The sequence below is a fragment of the Falco cherrug genome, chromosome 16, assembly GCF_023634085.1.
Source record: "Falco cherrug isolate bFalChe1 chromosome 16, bFalChe1.pri, whole genome shotgun sequence".
NCBI classification, from domain to species: Eukaryota; Metazoa; Chordata; class Aves; order Falconiformes; family Falconidae; genus Falco; species Falco cherrug.
Window position 1 is genome coordinate 5,110,450 of NC_073712.1, and position 16,309 is coordinate 5,126,758.

At 50.3% G+C, this 16,309-nt stretch overlaps 2 protein-coding genes and 1 long non-coding RNA gene across 3 annotated transcripts; 2 read left to right on the forward strand and 1 right to left on the reverse strand.

The window, feature by feature from the left end:
• IP6K3 (inositol hexakisphosphate kinase 3) lies at nucleotides 1–10,246 on the forward strand. Its single transcript, XM_005447041.4, has 5 exons — nucleotides 1–314; nucleotides 5,182–5,404; nucleotides 6,431–6,603; nucleotides 7,245–7,420; nucleotides 8,668–10,246. The coding sequence occupies exons 1-5, from the start codon at nucleotides 116–118 to the stop codon at nucleotides 9,136–9,138; spliced, it is 1,242 nt and encodes a 413-aa protein (XP_005447098.2). The 5' UTR covers nucleotides 1–115; the 3' UTR covers nucleotides 9,139–10,246.
• Nucleotides 10,080–11,572, reverse strand: LOC129737476 (uncharacterized). The gene is made up of 2 exons (XR_008735371.1): nucleotides 11,242–11,572; nucleotides 10,080–11,211 (listed from the first exon to the last, which is right to left on the reverse strand). It is a non-coding gene; the product is annotated as an uncharacterized LOC129737476 (long non-coding RNA).
• A 125-nt stretch (nucleotides 11,573–11,697) lies between these two features.
• LOC102047661 (ubiquinol-cytochrome-c reductase complex assembly factor 2) lies at nucleotides 11,698–16,160 on the forward strand. The gene is made up of 4 exons (XM_055728082.1): nucleotides 11,698–11,875; nucleotides 14,769–14,843; nucleotides 15,191–15,260; nucleotides 15,982–16,160. Exons 1-4 carry the CDS (start codon nucleotides 11,738–11,740, stop codon nucleotides 16,074–16,076), a joined length of 378 nt encoding a protein of 125 aa, XP_055584057.1. The 5' UTR covers nucleotides 11,698–11,737; the 3' UTR covers nucleotides 16,077–16,160.
• The last annotated feature ends 149 nt before the right edge of the window (nucleotides 16,161–16,309 follow it).

Sequence of the window (16,309 nt, forward strand, 5' to 3'; positions counted from 1 at the left end):
GAGAACCCAGAGTGGGCATTAACTGGCCTGGCACAGTATGTCCCAAACTCTGCTCCTGATCCCCCTTTGCCGCTACTGAAGGAAGCCAGCCCCCCTCCGCCTTTCGCCCAGCACCATGGTGGGGCAGAGCCCCCTGGACCCCAGCGAGAGCAGGACCGCCGTCCTCCTGGAGCCCTTCGTCCATCAGGTGGGCGGCCACATGAGCATGATGAAGTACGACGAGCACACGGTCTGCAAGCCCCTGGTCTTGCAGGAGCTGAGCTTCTACGAGTCGCTGCCCTTGGCCATGAGGCAGTTCACGCCCCAGTACAAAGGTAAGGGGAGATGGTGGGGAAGGAGCCAAGGGCTGTTGTCACCAGGATCTGGCCTGAGGCCGGGATAAAGGGCTAGTGGCAGTGCGGGAGGTACCGGCTGGCTCGGTTGGGCTGGGTCTGAGCTGTGGACCCCCATCACTTGTGCAGGTTTTGCTGAGCAAGGATGCTTTCCCAGGTGAGAGCGGGCACAGCGGCCGGTCTGTGAGACTGGGACAGTTTCCTGGGTCTCTGTGGCTGGAAGGGGACTCTGTGATATCTAATAAAGGTTGAGCACTGGATGATGGCACCGGGAGATCTTTCCTTCTGCTCATCCCCTTGGTGCCATGGTTGGCTTTGGTAACACAGGGGACTCGTTTTAAACAGGGCTGAAATTGGTCTGTTCCTGAGGCACAAGAGGGAGGCTGAGAGCATGAACACAATCCCAGGGAACTGAGAGCCTGGGCAGTGCCGAGGCAGGACAGGGAAGGTAAACACAGAAAAAACACAGAACAAGGGGCAGGAATAGGATGGGGTTTCCAACAGTGTTTGCTTTGAGGATTTTGCAGGTCATGGCCCCAAATAAGCTGGCCTGATGGCATGCAAATGGCAGCACTGAATAGGTGCAGGAAAGCAGGAGCTAGGAGGGTCTTGTTCACCACAGGATTCCCAAGAGGGAATTGGGAATCACCCAAGAGGAGGTGAAGGTTTCTGTCAGAAGCAAAGTTGTTGGTGAGGACAAGGAAAGGGTCAGGGCTGACACTAGCATGAGCTGGGGGAGAGATCCTTGGGACTGCCATGAAATACCAGGCCTGAAAAAAACAGCCGAGGGATGCACCAGCCGAGAGATGCACCAGCCCAGGGATGCACCAGCCCAGGGATGCGCCTGCCCAGGGATTCACCAGTCCAGGGATGCGCCTGCCCAGGGATGCACTGGGCATCACTTGTGCTGGGTGCTCCGCCTCAGTCAAGCCCTGCTCCCCACAATGCTCCTGGGAGCGCTGATCTCTGGAAAACCAGAGGTACAGACCACTTAAATTAAAAATCAAAGCCAGGCAGCTGTCCTGCCACAAGCAAGAATTTCCTGGGATAGGGAAAAGCCTCCCACCTGCCCCTCAGCTTGGTGCACCTCTTCAAACACCTCCCCCACCCCTAACTCTCCTTGCCTTGAGCCACTTTCCCAGCTGAATTTCTCAGCTTAGCTACTGGAAAACAGCACTCGGTGTCTGGGGAAGGGGGTCCTAATATTTTTTTGAGACATCCTCCCTCCCTCCCTTTCTTATTCCCTCACTATTTCTGCTTTTACTGCCAGACTTGTGCTGCTCATAAAGCACCTGACCCTGGATTTTTGCGCCAGGCAAGAAGCTCAGCTATCACGTAAAAACTTAAAATATCTTTTGGTCCTTCAGTGTTACAGAAAAGAGCTCAAAGTGTCAGCCGCGCTTTCGATGCGCTTCCAATCTAATCTCTCCCTTTCCCAGCAAGTCAGAGGCCTTTGCAGATTTATGGGACGATATTAAAAAGATGCTTAAGAAAGAAAACAAGGCTTCCTCTAAGCAATTTTCTTTAGCAGGGGCCAGGGTTCAGAGCTGGAGAGCTGGCCCCTGCTCCGTCTCTTTAATAAAGATGTTAAGCGGTCCCAGCTCATCAGTTCAGGGGTGGCCCGGTTATTAATACCTTTTTGTCTTCTTTTCCTCTTCTATTGCAAGTCCCAGTGAGTTTTGTGATGAAGGGTAATTAAATAGCAATTCTCCAATTTGGCATTGGGCACGTACTTTTTTTTTTTTTTTTTTTTTTCCCTGCTTGTAACCGTCCCAACCCTGAATGCCAGGCAAATTAAAGAGGTGGAACGTTTTCCCACGAGGGTGATGAGTAGGATGAGCATCAGGGGGAATAATTCTGAGGTCTTCATCACCCATTCACACGTGTCCATGTTCCTCATCTCTATTCTTAGGCTGCGGGGGCAGGGACGGCCCAGGGACCATTATGTAATGATGACATTATGTGCAATGTTGATCAAATGTCATCATTCACATCTAACACCGAGTTGGCTGCATGAAAAATGCCTACCACTCGCTTAACCATTTCAGGCAGGTTGGTGACCTTGGGACCAGCTTTTCCCACTGCCAGCCCCTTGCAAACTTCTGCCTGCCCCTAGCTGAGCTTGCAAGGGGATGCTGGACTTGTTTTCAAGCCCACTTCTGCTCAGATTCTTATTGCACGCAGCAGTAAATAAATGCACTTGTAAATTTAAAAATAAATCCGTGAGGGTAGAGCTACATAGCAAAATGCTCCTGAGGCTCACTGGGATGCCACTAGCATGGTGACAGCACCCGTAAATACCTGCTGGCTGCCCCACTGGTGCGGGACAGGAGGGGGATTGTGGGTTTGGTGACACTAAAATGCCAGCAAAGTCAAGTACACCTTTGCTCCCAGATAGGTGTTTTCTTGTTGCTGTAGATAGAAGGGCGGTAGCCGTGTGTAACAGGTTTGTTTTGCACACACAAGTCACATGCAGGACACATGCAAAACCTGTAGGGAAGCACACCAGGAAACAAAAGTATTTTTCAGGCTTGATGTGTAGGTTTCTGAAGAGTTTTCAACTGGCAGGAGTGAGAGGATCACATTCCCTTGCAATTTAACTGCTCATTCTCGCCATTGCAAATCTCCCCGTTAATTTTCATATTAATGGAAGATACTTAAGAACCCTATAGTTTCATGCTATATATAACGCTTTTAGGGCCAGATTGTCAGCACTATGTAAATCAGCACAGCTCCATTGACTTGCAGATATGTAATTGGGACAGTTTTTAAGGTTACAGGCTGCTATAGCACCGTAACTGAGGCGTAGCGCTAGATTTGGAATCGAGGACTCCATTCGCCTCGCAGTGACTTTTTAAAAATAAAAAGGCTTTGATTTAGGTAGAAGATATGCTAGCTTTTTTTTTTTTTTTTTTTCTTTTCTCCTGCCTGCCTCCCCTGAAAATTCAAAGCAGGCATCCGAGCTGATAGGGATTTCGCTTGCTCTCGGTTATCCGTAATAGGGGTTTGCTACAAAAGGGGTTCAGCGAAGGTAACAGTGGAGCCTGAGGAAGACAGAGCTCCCTGTGCTCACCATCACCACAAGCACAGGACTGAGATAGCTAAAAATATTCCTTACCCCCTTTTTAAGGCTTCCAGCTCCCTTGGCAGAGCTGCCTGTGTATATTTCTCCCCCAGTTCAGTGCAAAAGGAGCTGGTTTAGCCATGGCATGCTGTTCCCATTAATGCTGGGTTTACAGCAAAAGGGAACAGAAATGGTTGCGGTACCTGAGCAGAGGGGTGGGAGGGAAGCGCGTCCCAGTACAGCTGGAGCTGTAGGGTGATGGGGTGCAGGACCCGGGGAGGGATGGGCACCCTGAGCCTAACAGAGGTGGCTGGTGGCTGCAGACACACAGGGCTCCTGCAATTCAGGCGGTGAAAGCCTCTCCCAGTCAGCAAAAACTCAGCAGGCAGGGCTCTGCGCACACACAGAGGGCAAATCCTTCTGTCTGTGTTTATTTACTACCATCTCACTTTAGATGGAGAGAAGGGAGCGTGCATATTTATTTGCTTTGGCAAATTCTTTGCTCGGGAGAACAGAGCTCCCTTGTTCTTTAAGCTGCTGCAAAGCATCTCCCCGCAGTTCCCCACAGACCAAGTGAGGATACCCTGGGGACAGCTGGATAAAACCCAGCTCCTCATGTTGCTGACGGGGGGCTCTTTCCAGTGATGAGTTTTGCTGGTCCAACAGCCTCGACCATCCTCTTTTGGATCTCCCATACTGCAGCGCGACTTGAAAGCAGCAGGGTACGACTCATGTGTCTGGCATCCCCTCAGAGCCCCAAAGGGCCCTGCTCTAAAAATGCCTCCGCTGCCTTGAAAGGCTCAGGCAGCCCTGCCAGAGGGCTGCAGGAGCAGGATTGCGGTTATCAGCCTTTTTCAGAAAGGTCAGAGCTGTCTGGTACGTGAGCCATGGCCATTCCTGCTCTGTCATTTGAGAGGCGGAGGCAGCCGTCCCCATGCAGGGATGCGCTGAGACTGGGCTAAATCCGTGATGGGCTGAATGGCATTCGAGCCCCGCGATTCCTGTTAAGAGTCAGGGAAAATTGCGATGTTAAAATACACAGTGGTGTTTTAAGCACTTAGGGTGGAAAGTAATAATCCCCGGTCATGGGCACGGTCACGGTCACGGTCACGGTCCCGCCTCGTGCATGGAGACCAGACATGTGAGGGTCCTGTTCCCACCATCGGCTGTTTGGGTGCTTGGTGCTTGGGGAAGGACCTGACCAAGACAATGTAAGGGTGTCACATATGCAGGCAGCGCTGCCAGCCCCTGCAGATGCCTCTGCCCTTGCTCCCGGGGGCCCTCCAATTAAAGGAGACACTTGGCATCCTGGCTGTCTTTGGAAAAGTCCTTGTCCCCAACGCTCCCTTTGCTTCCTGCCGATGAAAAGCATTTCCAACTTTGCCCTGTCTTAAAAAGCGAGACCTAAATCCTTTGTCATAAAGAAACCAGAATCTCCCGGTCCAAAGCAGGGGCCTTTGCTGGGTCACTCGTGGTGTAGCCAAGCCTGGAGGGATGGAGGATGAAGGAACATGACGTTCAGAGGAGGCAGGTTTCAAGCCGAGCCTTGGAGAGGAGGAAACATTAGAAAAGTCTGTGGCTGTTTCCCAGGGTCTCAAACGAATGGTGTTTATTTGGCCTCAAACCAGAGTGGGGTCAGCGTGAGAGGCCACCAAAACACGAGGAGGCAGGTGTCCTGCTAAGCGCCAGCCCGCTCAGGAAGGCTGGACCACCACGGGCTGGTGCAGATGGTGGCCCATGGGTTAACGTCATCCTCATTTGTCTTTTTCCCCCCTTTTTGTCCAGGCATCGTTTCTGTGCACCTCAAAAAGGACAGCCTCGGCAACCTGACCCTGATCGCCAGCCCCAGCCTGCAGACAGAGAGCTGCAGCCGCCTGGATAACGCCATCGGCGACTCCTCGGTGACGATATGGCACAAATGCAAGTGGGCTGCCAGCACCAGCACCGGCACCGAGCACACGCTGGTCAACTGGAATCACGCGCAGGTCACCAAGACCTTCAAAGACAGGTGAGGGTCTGCCATGGGCGGGCTGCTCCCTGCAAACCTCCTCCTGGTCCTTGTCTGTCGCTTTGGGTAGGGTCTAACTGGGATGGGTTTGGTGGGCCAGCAAAAACCCAGCCAGCAAAAGCAATGCCCGGCCAAGGTGAGGAAAAGCAAAGCCCAGCCTGGTGGCTTCGTGGTTCACCTCCTCCCCAGCTCGCGGATGGGGCGGAGCAGGTTTGGCAGTCGCTGAGATGCTGTTGCTCAAACACATGCCCCAAACTCTGCTCTAAACCTGCACCCTCAGAGCACAGCGGGCTCCAAAGGGAGGAGAGGCCCCAGGAGAACGGCCACCAAGCGCACAGCACCTAACACCCTTCTGCTGGGAACTGCTCGTTCCAGGATGGTTCAATCCTGCCCTCGTGCCAGGGGGGAGCTGGCTCTGAGAGGCACGGCGGTGCTTGCAAGCACACTGTGACCTCAGACCCGGCAGAGGCTTTCTGCGGGTCGCTTCCATCTCGGCCTGGTTCAGAAAAGACCCAGGTCAGCTGCGGCTAAAGGGTGCAATATCGCTGCCGTGAAACCGCTGCCTTCGATGCGATGGGAGTTATGTTTTTTTCGACGAGCGAGACCAAGGAATGACCCTCCAAGGAGAACAAATCTCATCGCTCCCTCCCTCCCCTCCTGGAAGGCTGCTGCTCTAAATTGGGAATCATTCCTGTGGTTGGATGATTTGCCCGTGTTGTGCCCGTTAGGCAGATAAATAGAGATTCCTGGTCGTTGGTGCTATGAATGGCACTTTTCATAGGAGCCAAGCACACTTTGAAATTGTAATGAAAGAAAATATTGGCACCCAGCAATGGCTGGCTTTCTGAAAATTACTTTTACAGAGTAACAAAGGATCTCTGCAGGTTGGACATGATCAATATGTTTTCTTTGGGAGTCCCTGAACATTTACCTTATCAAGTTTGAGGCTCTACAAAAGAGGAGGGGAGGGAATATTCTCTTCTGGAGTTTATAAACCAAACGTGTTCTTTTGTGTGCTTTGTCTAGCTGCCCAGGGAAGGTGCTATTGAGGACAGACCTTCAGTACCGCACAGATTCACTTTTGGAAGATGCAAATGGAAACCAGCCAGAGAGAAAAAGCTACAACCCCTGGGGACTGCACTGTCACAGGCAGCACCTGAACCGCATGTCCTCCAAGCATAATGAGAACAAACTTCATCGTATCCTTTCTCCTCTCTCCCCTCCAGCATAGCCTTGGCTACAAATAACAGCCCGTAATCAATGTATGGTTTACTGCAGGAGTATGCGTCCCTCTTCTGCCCAGGCTCTGGGAAAAGACAGAATATAGTTGCTCTGTTATCTTCTCCCACTGTTCATAAAAAAAAAAAAAAATTAAAAAAAGGGAAAAAACCCACTTCCCATCAAGGCTATTCAGCATAAATCAAGGATCCCCTTGGCATACATTTGAAAACACAACTATATAGGAATTAGCAGCTGCCTTGCCTTTTATTTTCCTATTACACTTCATTACCCACCAGTCAGGTGAGTAATAGGGTTTAACAACTTCCCCCACACCCACCGGAGTGAGTACAGCGCTGAGGCAAGGTGCTGGATTGACAGCCCAGGGCTATCATGTCACTGCAGAATGGAGCTGTTGGTGCTTTAATTGGTAGGACTGTACCACAGTAAATTAACTGAAATTGGCAGCAAGGGGCCTATAGCAATGACACGTTGGTAAAATTGGCTCAGAAAGTCTCATTACAGTTGTGAGCTATTATGGAGAGTGTCAGCAGTTGCTCTGATTTAAGACCTCTTTCAATTAGAATTTAAAAGTATGGGGTTTCCCTTAACTCATGTTCAGAGTTTCTATTACTCGAAAATGTGGTATCAAAATACAACTATCCCTGCATCCTGGACTTAAAGATGGGAACCCGGCAGCATGGCGATGATGCCTCGGAGGAGAAAAAAGCCCGGCACATCAAGAAGTGTGAACAAAGCACCTCTGCCTCGCTGGGCGTTCGCATCTGCGGGATGCAGGTAAGGCGAAGCCTCAGTCCTTTTGGTGTTTGCCCAACAGGCGGCTTGAAACCAAGCTGGAAACCTAAAGGGACTCTTTGCTGGTGTAAAATGAAGCAGTTTTATTCTCTTCTCCCAGCAAATAGAACTGGCCGCTCAGCTGTGTGTCCTATCCTCAAAGAGGAGAGGATGCTTAGGGAAGAGTGCGGAATATGGCACGTCCAGGCTGACCCTTTCCCCACGCTGACTTCTGGAGATCTGGCTGCTTTCACAAGCGGTGGCAGCATAAGCACCACCCCACCCCACTGCCGCCAGTATGAGCAGCTGGGAACCAGTTTACCCTGGCTGAGAATCTGCCTGTACAGGAACGCAGATTTCCCTGTCACGCTCAGCTCTTGGCTGCTGCACAAAAAAGAAAAATGAAAAAAGCATCCCGGTGCCCCAGTCGTGCCTTTGCAGAGCTGTCTCATCCTGTCACCGCAAGAGTGAGGGTTTTATTTTGCGCTAAATATGATGGTTCCTCTTGCTCAGAATCACTGCCCTTCCTCCTAGAAACCGAAACCACACATTTCTTTCACTCACACTTCTTGAGCACGTTTCGAAACGTTGCTCTGCTGTGCCTGCAGGATAATTATGAGAAGGATGATTGTAAAGCACATATACAGCAGCGTAAACACCCAGGTTCAAAACCGGTGTCCCTTTCTGCTCTCTGACATCCTTCTCTTGAGCAGATTATTCTTTAAATTACAACTGGCGTGTGAGCCGATTCGAAATTCACTCCCTCATTTCTTACTCAGTGTTACCAGAGCCTCACATAAAAAAAATTCTGTCTACATCTTGTCTCTCTGTGTTTAAGCAAGCGAGATTATCGCTACCCATGCATTACATATTATGAGAAGGTACAAAGCTGGAGTATTCCTGTACTACCGCAAACTCCTACCATAGCCAGAGGGAAAATGCTGTAAATAAATCACTAGTGACACGGCTATGACTTACAGCTATTTGGTTTCACAAAGAGGTAATTTATGGCAGTACAACAAGAATCTGCGCTAGTGGTTTAAATCAAATAGTTTAAATCTCCAGCAAGGACGGGAGATGGGATTCAGCGAGAAGCCTGCAGTACATTGCCAGCACTGCTGGATTTTGCGAGACTGCAGAGGATCTATGTCCCGTCCCTCACCTTGGGTCAGAACTATTTTGATCAGGGCAAAATCTCGAGCTTTGGGAGAACTGAACAACTGAACCTGGATCGTTGCTCTTTCCTCCAGGTTTACCAAGCGGACACTGGCCATTTTCTCTGCAAAGATAAGTATTATGGCAGGAAACTCTCACCAGAGGGATTCAGGCAAACCTTGCACCAGTTCCTGTGCAACGGCAACTACCTCCGAACGGATCTGCTGGAGCCCATCATCCTGCGGCTAAAAGCTCTGCTTTCCGTCATCAGGAAGCAAAGCTCTTACAGGTTCTACTCCAGCTCACTTCTCATCATTTATGATGGACAGGAGCAGAAGGAGAACATGGCACCCTTGGATAACCACCTTCACTTCCCAAAAACAAACTGCAGCTCGTCACACAGCACTAATCACGCCAGAGTTGACGTCCGGATGATAGACTTTGCCCACACCACTTTTAAAGGTTCCAAATGCAATCACACGACTTACGACGGGCCAGACCACGGCTATATTTTTGGCCTGGAGAATCTCATCAAAATCCTTCAGAATATCTCAGAAGGCAAATGACAAATTCTGTGAAATAGCCTGGATTTACTAGTGACCGATAGCTCTGAAAAGCACCGCATTGGGTCAGTTGTACGGGACCCTCACAGCTGCTGGATGGCACGTGCACGGTTTGGAATGAGAGCATGGACAGCTTGCTAGGAGAGCGCAAAAACCGCTACATGCCATTACTGAACTCAAGCGTAAAAAGCAAAGAGCTGAAAGAATCTGTTCTGTCTGCAATCAATCAGATTTATTTTCCGTTTTTGTTTTACTGCTGTCCTTGATTTATTTGTGAGCCAAAAGAAAGCCTTACTGGAAAGAGTCTTAATGATAAAATAGGACCCGCTCACCTCTACACTCACAGAGCCAAGCGGGCTAAGGAGATACTCTGCATTTGACTGAGACTATTAAAACGAGCTGGCAGGTCTGAACAGATTGCAGCATTACTTTCAACTCATGCTCAACGCTACGGGCTGAACACAGAGCCACAAGCAGGAGAGGAAAAACGCACACCCTGACATTCATGCTCCACATGCCCAGCGCTTCAAGACCGTCAGGTGTTCTCTGTAGAGTGCAGGTGTTGAAACACGGGCGTACGAGATGCTGCGGAGGTTCTGTGCTGCTTAAGGTGTAAAAGCAGAGAGACCTCAGACCAACCACTGGACCTCACAAAGGTTTAATATCCCTGTGGGATTATAACAGGGCACGTTTCAGAAACTTTCTAAGCAAGGGGCTCCGTAGGGGCTAGAAATAGGGGAATGCGATGATTCTGTCAGATGTCAGTCACAAAAACCAGTCACATCAAGGTACTTTTGCTTAAAAAAAAAAAAAAAAGGAAGAAAAAAAGTGGGGGGAAAAAGTGTGAGATTGAGTCAGGGACTAGACACTAAAGGTCACCTAGCAATTCTTTGATACAAATATTGTGTGTGTGTTTGAAGGAGACAGTAACAAGAGACTCAAAATAATGTTTACAGCTTTTGTGGACAGATTTTATTATTATGAAACAAACACAATTCCTTCCTGCATGGTGTGGGAAATCTGAAAGAGAAGTCCTTACACAAGGAATCGAGCTACAGAACCCCACTACTGGGGAGTGGGGATATAAATAAAATTGTCTAAGTAACTCTCACCTGTTGTTCATCTCTTTTTCACTTCCACAGCATCCTTAAGTTACATTATCTTTTGTTTAGGGCTGTTTGTTTTGAAGGGAGCCGTTATTTCCACAGGTTTAAACACCAGATCTCAAGGGAGACTCCTTCACTGGTATTTTATTGCAGACAGCTGGTGAATTGCTACAATTTATAGCTGGAAAATTTAAGTCATCTGGCCCAGCTGCTTATTTTACTTGGCCTAAAGTCCATCTGGGAAGACCTCATTATTTACTGGATATTGCTCAGTGTTATGTATTTCTTGCTCACAAACTCAGATGACTATAAAACCAAGCCACACTCTCCTTCGGTAGTGAAAGGACTGAGTCACCAATTACCTTGGCTCACACGTGTGCACCATGGTCCTGCAATCAGCGCCAATTGCTGGTGGTAACGGTTTTGCCGATGGGCTTCACACAGACCCACCTCAGCATCTGCGTCGATGTTCAGCCTCTTGTTAGATGCGTGCACCGGGACATCAGGTCTGAAAGTGGGGATGGATGAAGAAGGGTCTAAGCGTGGGGATGGATGAAGAAGGGTCTAAGCATGACACCAGCAGCCAGACCGCCTTGTCAGCAGAGCAAAACACCCACCGTGGCTCATGCCTCACCCACCGTGGCTCCTGGAAGGAAAACAGCAACCTGTTGTTGGACTAGTGCTAGAAGGCACCCACCTCCCTCCCTTCACACCCCTTGTACACCAGCACATAATTATCAAGTATTTAACCATTTGCCTGCCAAGAAGAGGAGCTCTGAACCAGCATACAAGCTTACATACTCCATATGGAGAAGGGGAAAAATAGGCCGGGCTTCCTAGGAGTCCAAAAGGCCAGAAACAAAGTGTTTAGGTAGTTATTACGTGCCGCGCTGCCGGCTGCCTGGCCTGGAACCTGCAGCACCGTGGGAGGGAGACCCCTTAGCACAGACAGAACCTAATAAACAACAACCTAATAAACAACCACCTAATAAATCACAACCTAATAAATGAATGGGCAAGACCAGGTCACTCATCAGCTGCCTTTTAACAGCACAGGGGGGTCGTGGGCCCACCGGGGCCGGGCGGTGGGGGCTGGGCTGGGGGCCCCCCACCTGGGCCGGGCTGTGTGAGGTGCCACCAGGGCCGGGCTGTGGGGGGTCCCCACCGGGGCCGGGCCGTGAGGCGCCACCGGGCAGCGGGGGCCGGGCTGCGGGGGGCCCTGGGCCGCGCCGCTCCTTAGGCCTCGACCCCCTTGTGGCAGCCTGGGCCTGCGGACCTCGCCTGGCAGATCCCCCAGCCCTCACTGAAAGCCCACCCGGGGCCGGGGGGGCAGGTGGACGATGCCGCCTCTCGCCCTCTCCCCCCTCTCCAGCCTCCCCTTTTGGGGGGCAGCGCCGGACCCCCCCCCCCGCCTCCGGCCCTGCCCGCCCCGCCGCGCCTGCGCGCGCCGCGGCCCCTCGCGCCTGCCGTAGGTCACGTGGGGGCCGCCGGCAGCCATGGCGGCCAGCCGGTACCGGCGGTTCCTCAAGCTCTGCGAGGAATGGCCGGTGGAGGAGACGAAGCGGCAGCGGGACCTGGGAGCCTTCCTGCGGCAGCGGGTGGCGCAGGCCTTCCGTGAGGGGGAGAGCACGCAGGTGAGGGCGGGGGCGGCTGGGGGCTGGGGGCTGGGCCGCGCAGGCGCCTCTTGGCTCCTGGCCTCCGGCGGGGGATGGTGTAACGGCGCTTCTGAGGCGGCTGCGGAGGGTTTGGGGCACAAATCTCAGTTTGGTGCCGGCCACCGGCTGCTTCCCTCGCCTCGGAGCTCGCTCGGTGGGAGCTGAGGAGGAGGTTGTGACCCTGGGTCTCCTCAGGGCCCGCACAGCCGCCTTGGGTCTCCTCAAGGCCCCACATAACTGCCCCCGGGTCTCCTCTGGCCCTGCAGAGCAGCCCTGGGCCTCCTCAGGCCTCTGCATAACTGCCCCCGGGTCTCCCCGGGACTCCTCAGGCTCTGTAGAGCTGCTCCAGGGTCTCTTTGATCTCCTCGGGCCCTGCAGAGCTGCCCCCGGGTCTCCCCAGGTTTCCTTAGGCCCTGTAGAGCTGCCCCCAGGTCTCCTTGTGTCTCCCCAGGTCTCCCCAGGCCCTGTAGAGCTGCTCCTGCGTCTCCTCGGGCCCTGCAGAGCTGCCCCCGGGTTTCCTTGTGTCTCCCCAGGTCTCCTCGGGCCCTGCAGAGCTGCCCCCGGGTTTCCTTGTGTCTCCCCAGGTCTCCTCGGGCCCTGCAGAGCTGCCCCCAGGCTTCCTTGTGTCTCCCTAGGTCTTCTTGGGCCCTGCAGAGCTGCCCCCAGGCTTCCTTGTGTCTCCCCAGGTCTCCCCGGGCCCTGCAGAGCTGCTCCTGGGTCTCCAGGTTTCCTCAGGCCCCGCAGAGCTGCCCCCGGGTTTCCTTGTGTCTCCCCAGGTCTCCCCGGGCCCTGCAGAGCTGCTCCTGGGTCTCCAGGTTTCCTCAGGCCCTGCAGAGCTGCCCCCGGGTTTCCTTGTGTCTCCCCAGGTCTCCTTGGGCCCTGCAGAGCTGCCCCCAGGCTTCCTTGTGTCTCCCCCGGTCTCCTTGGGCCCTGCAGAGCTGCCCCCGGGTCTCTCCAGGTTTCCTCAGGCCCCGCAGAGCTGCCCCCAGGACAGGCCCGAGTCAGGCCCATCAGCCACGTCCCTTGTTCCTCGCATAGGACAAGCTGTGGTTTATACCCACTTCTTGCACCGTGTACATTACGTGCTCGGGACATCCCTCTTCCCCTGGTTATAGAAGTGAGATACAAAGCATTGTGAATTTGTCAGCGCCGTGCTGGAATTGAATTAATTAGTGTGTTTTCCTTGCCATGATGATAGGATAGGATGATTGCGTGATGCAGTGCGGAGTGCGTCATGAAATGCAACGTTGCCTGACATGGTTAGGTTGCAGCAGTTTTAAAATTGGATTCTGGCTACAGTTGTGATTGTGTTTGAGTTTGGGCTTCGGTGCTGAAATACATTAGAGAAACTAATGCTTGACTTAGGCTGCAGACCTTTACAGCCTTGGAGGTGTTGCTGTGGAATGTAAATGGGCCCTTTTTTAGCATAAAAACATTGTTCCAGGTATGTGTTTTCTACTTCAAGGGGCCATTATAGCACCTAATTCTATATTGGTCACCAGAATAGTCTGCAGCAGACATTTCGGAAAATGCTTATTGCTTTTTCATATGCTTGGGACAGCTGAATATGCCGCACCAATTGGCTACAATATCCCAAAGCTGCCACTCATCTTGAAAATCTAAATTGATGCCTGCAGCGCTGATGTCAATTTGTATGTATAAAGGCTTAATACAGCAAAGGGAAATGTACTGGCAGACAGCAGGAGGAACGTCTGAGAAATGAATTAGAACCATAAAGGATACTTTATCAGTCTAATGTCTGTTTTATTCACATGGAATAAGATTTGCTGATTTTACAGGGTGGGGGAATACTGTTTCTGCTACCCATTTAATAGCTATTTCTGCTATCATTACTAAAACATTAGGAGGGTCGTTTGAAATGTGACTGCAAGATACATTAAGCTGCAGATCACCTGCAGTGTGATGGTGCTGACTCCTGACAGTCTGTCTGTCCCTATATCCTCTCTCCTGCAGCAGCCATTACCTACTGAATAACGAAAGCCTGGCCTTAATTTTCCTTGTTTGCACAGAGGAGGCATTACCAGCCTTGTGCTGAACCTGTGCCGGTGTCCCAAGGACAAATGAGCCATGTCATTTTATCCTGACATGTTTCTGTTGATACTATTCTTATTCGTGTAGCCGTTTAAATCATTTATGTTTGATGTCATGGAGCAGCAATGCAGAGCTCTGGTCGAGTTGGCCCCTGTTGTGAAATAAAATAGAAAAACGAGATGATGTGCCATCGACGCTGCTAAATAGATGGCTCTGCAAGGCAGGTGCACCTGTCTGAGGCACCTATCAGAGGTTTAGGTATTAGCAAGATCTTTCCAACTTACTAGACCAAAATAGAAATACATTTACCCTTCACAAGCTGTTCATGTGTCTTTCATGCCGCTTTCCCCTAATCAGTTATAAATATTTTTAGCCTGCACCGGGATTTTCTAACTTCCATTCTACTATGTTATCCTATTTGATGCTTTAGAATAAAACAGGCAGTGAAAGTGGCCGTTGAGCAAGAAGTCTGGCAGATTTCACAGCTCTAGCCAATAAATGTGGGAAGAAAACTGTCTAGCAGTATTCTCATTAACTGCGTATTCACAATTGGTCTGCCAAATCTTTTTGAGCGGAGTTTAAGGTCCATTCTGGAAATCATGTGCCTCGTTATTCTCGTAGGCCAAGCTGGTGAGAAGTGGAGGGGAAAGAAAATGATCGGCATTCTGGAGCGGCATAGCAGGGGTCACCAGCGTCCTGCATTGCACTGACAAGTCACCTAAGGTGCTCCTCGGCTGTCTTTCTCACAGGCTTTAAGAGAGGTGTTTTTTGCTGTGGAGGTTTAAAATAAGAGTGTTGTGATACTTTTATCCCTTTCCAGATTGCTGACCCTGAGGCCTGTGACCAAATGTACGAGAGCTTAGTCAGAATCCATACCAACTACTACAAAAACAAGGTGAGCTTTGGCATTAGCCGTCATCCCTCTTTTAGGGGCTGAGTCACCACCCACTGCAGTTGGCTGCCTTGTCCCAGCAGTGTTTCTGGGAGTGTCTGACAGACAGATGAGCGGTCAGGGGGATGCAGCACTACCTGGTGCCTTTGGTCACTCCAGGAAAGCTGCAAACACCTTGGCCTCTGTGGCATATATGAACAATGCAGATTCTTGGTATGGATGGATAGAACTCTTAGAGCTTGAGTGACAATGAGCTCGGACTCTACCGTATGGTGACATTTTAACCTTTTCAAGTGCACTGCAAGTAACGTCTTTCTCTCCTTCTCTCATCTACTTGCTTGCTTGTGAAGTATCCACGCCTGAAAGACACGAGCTTCACTGGAGTGACAGTAGAAGATTGCAAGATGATACTAGCAACAGGTACCAATACTGTGCTTGATTTGAGAATAAGTCAGTGCAGGAGATAAAGTACGTTCTAAGCTTCGTGGTGTTCACTGCACCGCTTCTACTAAATACCCATGACTAAAGGACAGAATAGGACTGCCATGCAAGTATATTAGGATGTTTAATGAGGTCTAAGTTTAGGAGTAATTGAGGAGATCTTCAGTAATCTTACCAGGGTGAAAAGTCGATTGTATTTTGCACTGGCCAGGATCAGCAAAGGGTTTGTAAGGGCTTTTTGAGATCACATAGCAGGAGCTATGTGAAAGAGATGCACATTTGCCACATTGTTCCAAAATGTACCTCAGCTTCTGTTTTACCATGTTCAAATTGCCTTCAGTATTTCTTCTTTTTTATTGGACTATGAGAGAAAACAGGATACCACGATGCAGAAATACTGTCAGCCAAATGATTTATTAAGTGCAGTATGGGAAACTAGTGCAGTTTTGTTCTGCTCCAGTTCCTAACTTTGATTGCAGTGTGTGGAATATTAGTTGCTAGTGATAAGGGACTCCCCACACAATTGATTGGAAGGGAAAACAAACTTGCCTCAGGTCCTGAAACAGAAATTCATTAAGATGAAAAGTCAAAAAAGGAAAATATATGTAAGGCAAAGCTGTTATAAGAGGGCTTTCATTCCTTTGCTTTTCTGTTTCTCTTCCTCTTTCCCCATCTCTCTCTTTTTTTTCTCCTTTTACAGACATTCTGAAACAGATGGAAGACATGAAAAAAGGTACATGGAGAAGACTGCGAGAAAAGTTTTATGCCAAGAAACCTGAAGAGGACTCAAAGTGATAGGCTAACTCCCAGATTCTCCACTGTATATATTCCTAAAGCACTGTGTGTTGCCATGATGAATAAAACCATTTATTCCTCTTAGCAACAGTATTTTTGTTCAGACCTACACCTTACACCCTTCATATATTGTGTCCCCTCTTTCTTTTTTTTTTTTTTTTTTCCTCCCCTGAAAATCTAGGACATAGTTTAATGCATCTGTGCTGAAAATGTATTGGAGCAATGTAGTGTAG